At 39.1% G+C, this 7,500-nt stretch overlaps 2 protein-coding genes across 2 annotated transcripts in view; one reads left to right on the plus strand and one right to left on the minus strand.

The window, feature by feature from the left end:
* Positions 1-3,310, minus strand: part of LOC138045421 (protein LTV1 homolog) — a 16,393-nt gene extending 13,083 nt beyond the window's left edge. Inside the window, exons 1-3 of the mRNA XM_068891927.1 lie at positions 3,235-3,310; positions 3,008-3,145; positions 915-937 (exon numbers count right to left, since the gene is read on the minus strand). Of these exons, the coding sequence (XP_068748028.1) occupies positions 915-937; positions 3,008-3,145; positions 3,235-3,237 (164 nt within the window). The 5' untranslated portion in view covers positions 3,238-3,310. The remainder of the gene's footprint in view (positions 1-914; positions 938-3,007; positions 3,146-3,234) is intronic.
* A 117-nt stretch (positions 3,311-3,427) lies between these two features.
* The window catches only part of LOC138045423 (ankyrin repeat domain-containing protein 36C-like), a 6,628-nt gene continuing 2,555 nt past the window's right edge, over positions 3,428-7,500 (plus strand). The window contains exon 1 of the mRNA XM_068891929.1: positions 3,428-7,500. This exon is cut by the window's right edge and continues 53 nt beyond it. Coding sequence (XP_068748030.1) covers positions 6,300-7,436 — 1,137 coding nt within the window. The 5' untranslated portion in view covers positions 3,428-6,299 and the 3' untranslated portion in view covers positions 7,437-7,500.

Below are 7,500 nucleotides of genomic sequence, written 5' to 3' on the forward strand. Positions count from 1 at the left end.
CGTGACCAATATCACATGACCAAATCACAGGATCAATTTTAGAGCTCATTAAGGTGACCGTACTCCCAACTAATTCACAGCATACATCTTTGATATTGGACATTCATGTTATGGACAATTGATGCCTGTCAAAACAAGGTATCCACTGACCAGTATCACGTGGGCTCAAGTATCACAAGGCTCAAGTTTAGAGCTCATTGAGGTCAGGTGTTTTTTTGTTTAAGTTGACCGCTGACCAGGTACCGGGTTTCGATTAGATTGCAGGCTCAAGCCAGGTTAATGTTTCGTGTGAATAAATAAGACAGGAGCTCTGCTTTTAGGCTTGGCTTTGTCAACATAATTATTATCTATCTTGCTTAGCAGGGCGCAAGTCCTTTCAAATCGATGTCTTCTGATTGAGATATACATGTATATAACTCATCTCCTTAAGAACATGGATACATATTTCCAGCAAGAAGGATACAAGATGGGAACAGATCCATGCCTCTCCCTAAATCAGCCATTTAAAAAAAATGACTACCCCATTTGTCAACTTTATAAACTTGTGTGGCTTGTTTGAAGGAAAATGCAAGGAGTATGTTCTACATAGCCAAAATTTCACTTTTTGAAAGATATACTAATGTCACTCTGATGCCTGATTAATCCTGTCTATAATCTAAAACTGACTAGTGAATTTAGAGTTTTGGTCAGGAAAGGTATGAAAGCTTAATGAGTGACAGCTATCAATTTCTTCTCTGCTCTGCCAAGGAGGTCTAGGAAATTTTTTACAATCCCAGAAAACTTATAAATCTCATGAGTAAAACTGAATATTCCTATTTATCATGATAACAATAATATTGAATATTACGATAATCCTACATGTAATAGCTTTATCACTATAGAAAACCATAATGTAACATACAAAATTCACTTACAAAGAATCATTTGCACTTGAATCCTACAAGTTAAAAATCATTGCAAAGAGGTGTTACAAATAACTTGAAAAGATAAATTTACATGTAGGCTTGTTTAATTAAACAGGGGTTTCAACAACTTTTGCAGTAGATGACTGGGCTAATCAATGTAAGCGGTAGTCACTCTTATCTTTTACAAGCCTGGGTTTGAGTGAAAATCAAGGCAGAGTAGCCGGCGGTGAGAGACAAATTTCTGGCAAACAGACGGTGATATACTGCTGGTGACCGGCTTCTAATGAAACCTCCGATTAAGTTTCCTTGAAAATGTTAAAGGGAGTGTTTTTCTGTGCATGGGCAAACTGTCAACCCCATTTAATTCCATTGCTATTGAAACAATCGAAAGCACTGACGCAGCAAACGGAAACAATCCCATAGTAATTGATTACTCATTGGAATTACTTTTGTAATCATTTCCTTTGTGTTATGAACTTACATGCACTGCATGCGAATACATAACTCACACGTGCGTAGAATAAAATGTTCGACCCATACAATAAATTCGATGGTCACACCAAATTTGATATTTCCACCAAACTTGGCCCTCAGTCATTCAGTGTATTTGCTTTAATACTCTCTGTGATTAATGAAAACCATCTGGTTCAGTAATAAAACGTAAAATTTACGACTGGTTGTGCCAAAGCTTGGACATGCACAAAACCATGAAACTGTCCCTTTAAAATATGGAGTGCGTCACAGTTCACTCCATCACCCTTCGCAAATACCCAATCTATGGTTTCCTCCTTTCCGCTGGATTCTTTAAACGCCTGTTTATAAGTGCATTTGAATTGTGCATTTCCTACAAGGTCACACAAGCTACAAACACTACCATAAATAGACATTGTTTACTCATCTACTAAGTGTTAGGGCATGACAACAACAACAACAATAACAACAACTTACTTTCAACATATCTTAGCTGTACAAGTTATAAATTTAAAATCCAAAAGAAGACAATTCTTTGATTGCACCTGACGGTCACGGCGGCCATGTTGGTGGAAAGAACAATATGGAAGAAGTCTAAACTCTATTATGCAAAACTTAAGCTACATTTTTCTATTGTTTTGGCACCAACATGGCCATCTTATCACGTGAGTGCAATCAAAGAACCTAAATGTAGTAATGGTCATCCAAAATAACTTAAACGCTAAACTTGTAGGATGAACCACATTATTTTATTCAATAGACCTTTCTCCAAAAAGACAGCCAAAAAATCAAATAAGTGAAAATTAAAAACTAATACCAGAAATAGAAAGAACACCTTTACTTAAGAAACCCTGCAAAGTTTCAGCATATCAGGTGCAATACCAGCTGAGAAGATTTACAGATGTTTGTATGATTGGGGGTATGGCGTATACCCCCAGCAATCATACAAACGCCTGTAAATTTGTCAAATTTCAACTTACATTTTCTCAGCTGATATTTAGGGTTACTAAAGTAAAGGTGCTCTTTCTATTTCTGGTATCAGTTTTTCACTCAGTTCAATTTTAACTCATTCAAATCGGTTGCCACCATTTTTGAGATTGATCTAAATAACTACAGAATACAGGGGGCCCACTATTGGTATATTTAACAATTATTCCATGAGCCTGCATTGGCTACGAGATGGTAAATAGCCAACGAGGCGCGTAACGCCAACTTGGCTATTACCAATCTTGTATCCAACAAGGGCGAATGGAATAATAATAATAATTGTTTTATTAAATTCTCAACCTTTGGTTTTGCAAAATTTTATTTAAGTTTAAGAAACGACTGGAAAGTGATGTGACTTCCAGGCCCCAAGAATTTCATGCTGAGCGACATTTGCCGCATTTATTTCCAAACAAGGTCAAACACAGGTATAATGGCTGGTAACCGAGATCCAGTGAACCAATGAGAAAGCTTTAATTGCATTATCCGAGGCTGAGAATTTAATAAAATTGAACAACAAAAGTGCCTTTCGTTACAAGTTACGTTCTTCCATAGCTCCCTTCTCATGTTGATGTGTGTGGACCTGACTTCTGTAGTTGCTCCTATTAACGAAAGCCAGAAGCAACCCACACACTTGAATAGTTCACCTGTTGTCCAGAATTCAGTGGTACAAGCACATGTTTTGAACTTTCATCGTCAGCTTGAAGAGGATCTTTCTGACTCCGATGAACAAGATGAAAGGTGTGCGCCTTTTTCTTGTCAATAAACGGCTTCTTTTTCTTCCCCTGTGACAACAAAACTTATAACTTAATTTCACACGACAAATGTTCGTCTACTGACAACGCAGAGCGAGGAAAATCTTAAATTACAATACCATTATTGTAATTTTTTCCTTTCACGTGTTATCCGCCATCCATGGCCGCCATGTAGTCTGAGCAGTTCTCGTACATATGTCATGACACTCTACCATATAGTCACCGATGTGACGTCTTGTTATTAAGATTTCCCAGGATCCGTAGCTAGACGGACTCTGATTGCGTTACTTGAGTTACAAAGGGAATTGTGACACCCGAAGTTTCGGGAGTTTCGAGAAACTTGGGCCTAACCTAACCTGGGCCCCCCAAGACGAAAGACATTCATGAGGCTTATAGGCTTATAGTTTATAGTCCTTATCCGTGAAGACTTGAAAGTCTAACAATTTGCAGATGAAATTACAAAGGCAGCACTTTCTCCTCAATTATATTAAGATCCTGAGTTTTGATCCGGCCATGCAGGGTTCGAAACTGCGACCAACCGCCTGGCAGCCCGATCAGTGCTCGACTGAGCCATCGGTGCGCGTAGGGCCGAGTTGGCTATAACCAGTCTATTGAATTGTTTTAGTAAATTTCCATTAAATTCTGAACGCTTGGACAATTGGAAATTATGAAGCCAATCAATTTTCAGCTTGGCAACACTTGACTCAGTCAGTTTACATATTAGGTCGTATGGTATATGAGTGAGTGAACCAAAAAGCAAAAAGAAAGCTAGAAACGCAATATCCGTGGTCAAGTACTTAAGAAATGGGTATACAAGGGTATGTATGGGTATAGATCGTTTTCACTGTCACGCAATAAAAAATAAATTGAAAACCATCCAGTGGAAAAAGTTAAGAATTCATGATGTTGTAGAAGATAAATGAAGAAGACACTTCTCCAAGTTTTAGGCCTGTGCGTTTCCCCAAACTTCAGATATTCGTCGAAATGTTTCGCAGAAATTTACAGAGCCCAGTATGAAAACGCCATGTTGGTGCACATCTGTGGTGCACCAATATGGCGGCCGGAAAATAGTGTCAACATCTGTTACTTACTTTGGCTATCTAGGCGAGTGATCATCTGTACTGAACAAACAGCTATTTACCTAAGCACTTTTCCTAATGCTTTAAATTCTAAAAAGGCTCAAACCCATAAGATAAATATATATTTCTCAAAAAACTCGGTCGTCGCCTCGTGTCACGCACCGCTATAACTCAGAAATTCAAAATACTCTGGTTTCCAAACGAAGCACGCTATGGAGCTTTAAAATTGCAAATGGATACAAATTTACCACCTCTTATGCCTGTTGAGGATAAAAACTTTCGTGGTTCTTTAGTTTTAGATTTTAGAAAATGATGACGTCACGTGAAAACGATCCATATATATCTATATTATTTCATAAGTTAGCAATTCTCAAAGAGCCGCTCCGAATAACTTAAGGCCCGAGAAAAACGCTTCAACATTTGCTTCAACATCCGTTCGATTTTGTTGAACGATGTTGACTGGTGGGGTGTATGGGCAAATGGTTTCAACACATCATCAACATTTGATTCAACAAAGCTTCACGAGAGGCCCGGGTATTCCGTCCCAGGCTGCAGTCGCGATTGTTACCATGGATATAGAATTGTTACTATGGATACGGACATGGATACGTCACTGAAAGACCGATTACTGAGCACTCTCATGCCCAACAATGCCCAACAAGGTTGAAAGAGGAGGGCAATTTATTCAACATTCGAGATAACAAAGGAAATGTTGAAAGGTTGTTGAAAAAAAAAACTCATTCAACATCGATTCAACTTCGATTCTACATGTTTCAACGAGGTTGAAAGGTGGAGGCAGACGGGTTCAACCTCGCTGTTCAACAAAATCGAACGGATGTCGATTGCCCTGGCTTTGCGGCCCTACATAATTCGAAGAAATTATTAAGTAGAGCACTGTATCGGTTGCTTGGAGGTTATGATTCCGTCAAGGCCTAAAACTTCAGGTTTAATAATGTTTCCTAACATGTCTGGGAAACGATTATTAATTTATATTTTAAAGCTGTTGTTTCTAAGGGTTGCAGATACCCAGGCCGGGGTGTGGAAACGAGGAACCCGGAAAAAAGTAAAATATTGATCTGTGACCAGCAAAACACAGCATTGCTGTTGTTTGCAGTGAAACGTAATTCATTTCTGGTGAATTATCACATGGTCTTTGTTTTCCAAATACCGGCCTAGATGTGTGGAGAAAGAAAAGACCCTGCAGAGATCAATCAGAAATAACTAAGGGTCCGTTCCAGTCTTCCATCTGCCATCGCTGACCACGTGAACAAAAGAATGGAGGGCAATGGGGACGAGGATGCACACCCGAGAGAGGATGAGTTGCGCATGTGCAGGTGATTTTTCGGCATAAGCTCAGCGGCTGGTGAAAGGACCATATCTTCCATTTTGAAAGTTTTGGAAAACCGTTAGTTCATGCAGCCAAATTTCCGATTAAATAATTTCAAATTCACATACATGTACAAATATTGTCCAAAATCAGAATCCAAAAATTCTACATTTACAAACCCGATGGCTCATGACGTTAACGGAAATTGAACAACGTCACAATTATGAAGTTTCATAATGAATTATTTGTTGTATTATTTTGGCAAAAAAGCGAAAATTTTAAGGATAAACATTGGTGTTTGAAATTAGCAATGTTAATGAATTCACACTGTGAACGTCACTTTCTCCGAATTTTATTGCATGGGAGAAGATTTGCATTATGGAGAAGATTTGCATTTGGACGAAGACGTTTATGAATCTTTGATTCTCATTGCTTTTAACAAAACTTGAACTAAATATCGATGCTGGTGACACGCAGTCCCAGACACCCTCAGGTTAGTGGTGAGACCAAATAACAATAATTCTCTTCCAAATGAATTCATTGAATCGGCAGGTGCAGTTCTGCCCCACAGCCAGAAATAAAATAACCCCTCTTCGATTACACCTGCCTAAATTTGTCAATAATCAACGCACTTAGTCTGAATAAAGATCAAATGTGCGACTTTTTGTCCCCTACATTTACAATTTAATTGCGACTTAGGCTTAAATTAAGTAGAAGCCTGCCTCACGAAAAGAAAAATGAATACTCTGTGAATTTGATTGTTGAAAATTAAGAACTCATGACGGCCTTAAGCCAAGCAATTCGCCACAAACGTTGGAGACAAGCTCGTTTATTGATCGAGGCCGGTTCTGACATCAACCAACGATGCCAAGCTGACAAGAGAACCGCGTTAATGGAAGTTTGTTTCCTGGACGAAGAAGGCAAAGCTCTTGGATTAGCGAAGATGCTTTTGGAAAATGGGGCCGATCTTGGTTTTCAAGACGCCAAAGGGCTCACCGCTCTTTCATACGCTTGCATTTTAAGGCGCAGCCAACTCGTTCACTTGTTCCTTCGGTTCGTGGATTACAATTTGAATGCTGTCGACCGCGATGCAAACACGCCACTGTTTCATGCAATTACGGTTGGAGATCTTTCAGTTGTAAAGATGCTAATCAAAAAACTAAGATATTACGACTTAACTGTTGACACGCAAAACCACAAGGGAGAAACTCCACTTATTCATGCTTTAAAAATAGGGAACATCGAAGCGGCAGAGCTGTTGATTCGAGAAGGAAAGGCTTCGCTTCAAATCTGCGACTTGGAGGAATTCAAAACCGCTGCACAATGGAAAAAGGAAGTTCAACAAAAAGATGTGCAGATTATTTCGGCGTTTTACAGTATTGAAAATGAACAAAACGAACAGACGAATTCGGCACGAAACTTACAAAAGACGACAAGTGCAAAACCCCTGAAATTTTGCAGTTTTCCTGAAATGAGCGAGGCTCAAACGTTCAACACGGGCAGACCTCTCTCAGCGCCCGGAATTATTCAAGTCTCGGATTTTTTTTCCCCTTGTACACCAATCCAAGAAGAATTGTTGCAACTTTATAAGATTTATAACCAACAATGGACCAGTTCGTATCGCAAAGGTTACAAATTTACTCCAAGAGCAATAAGAAGAGTTTCTCCTTTAGAGGAGACGGTCGAAATCGAAGAAATCTCAGAAGATATTCTCTCAGAACATGGAAAATCAAAAATGAACTTTGAGCACGTCAGTGAAGTCAGTACAACGATCAGAGGACTGCAAAAAGCGATTAAAAACACGAGGAAAAATTCGTTGTCACCCGCAAATTCGGATGACAGCGCAAAATTAGCGAGGAGAAAAAGCAACAAACTCTTGCGTAGGGTAGAAAGTAGCCAAAAATTGGCAATTTGAACCTTAGGACGTTCGCGCTAATTGTTTGTGCGCAACGTAACTTCTCAGGTAACGCGTCTTTAAT

This window comes from Montipora capricornis, chromosome 4 (assembly GCF_036669925.1).
Source record: "Montipora capricornis isolate CH-2021 chromosome 4, ASM3666992v2, whole genome shotgun sequence".
Lineage (NCBI taxonomy): Eukaryota > Metazoa > Cnidaria > Anthozoa > Scleractinia > Acroporidae > Montipora > Montipora capricornis.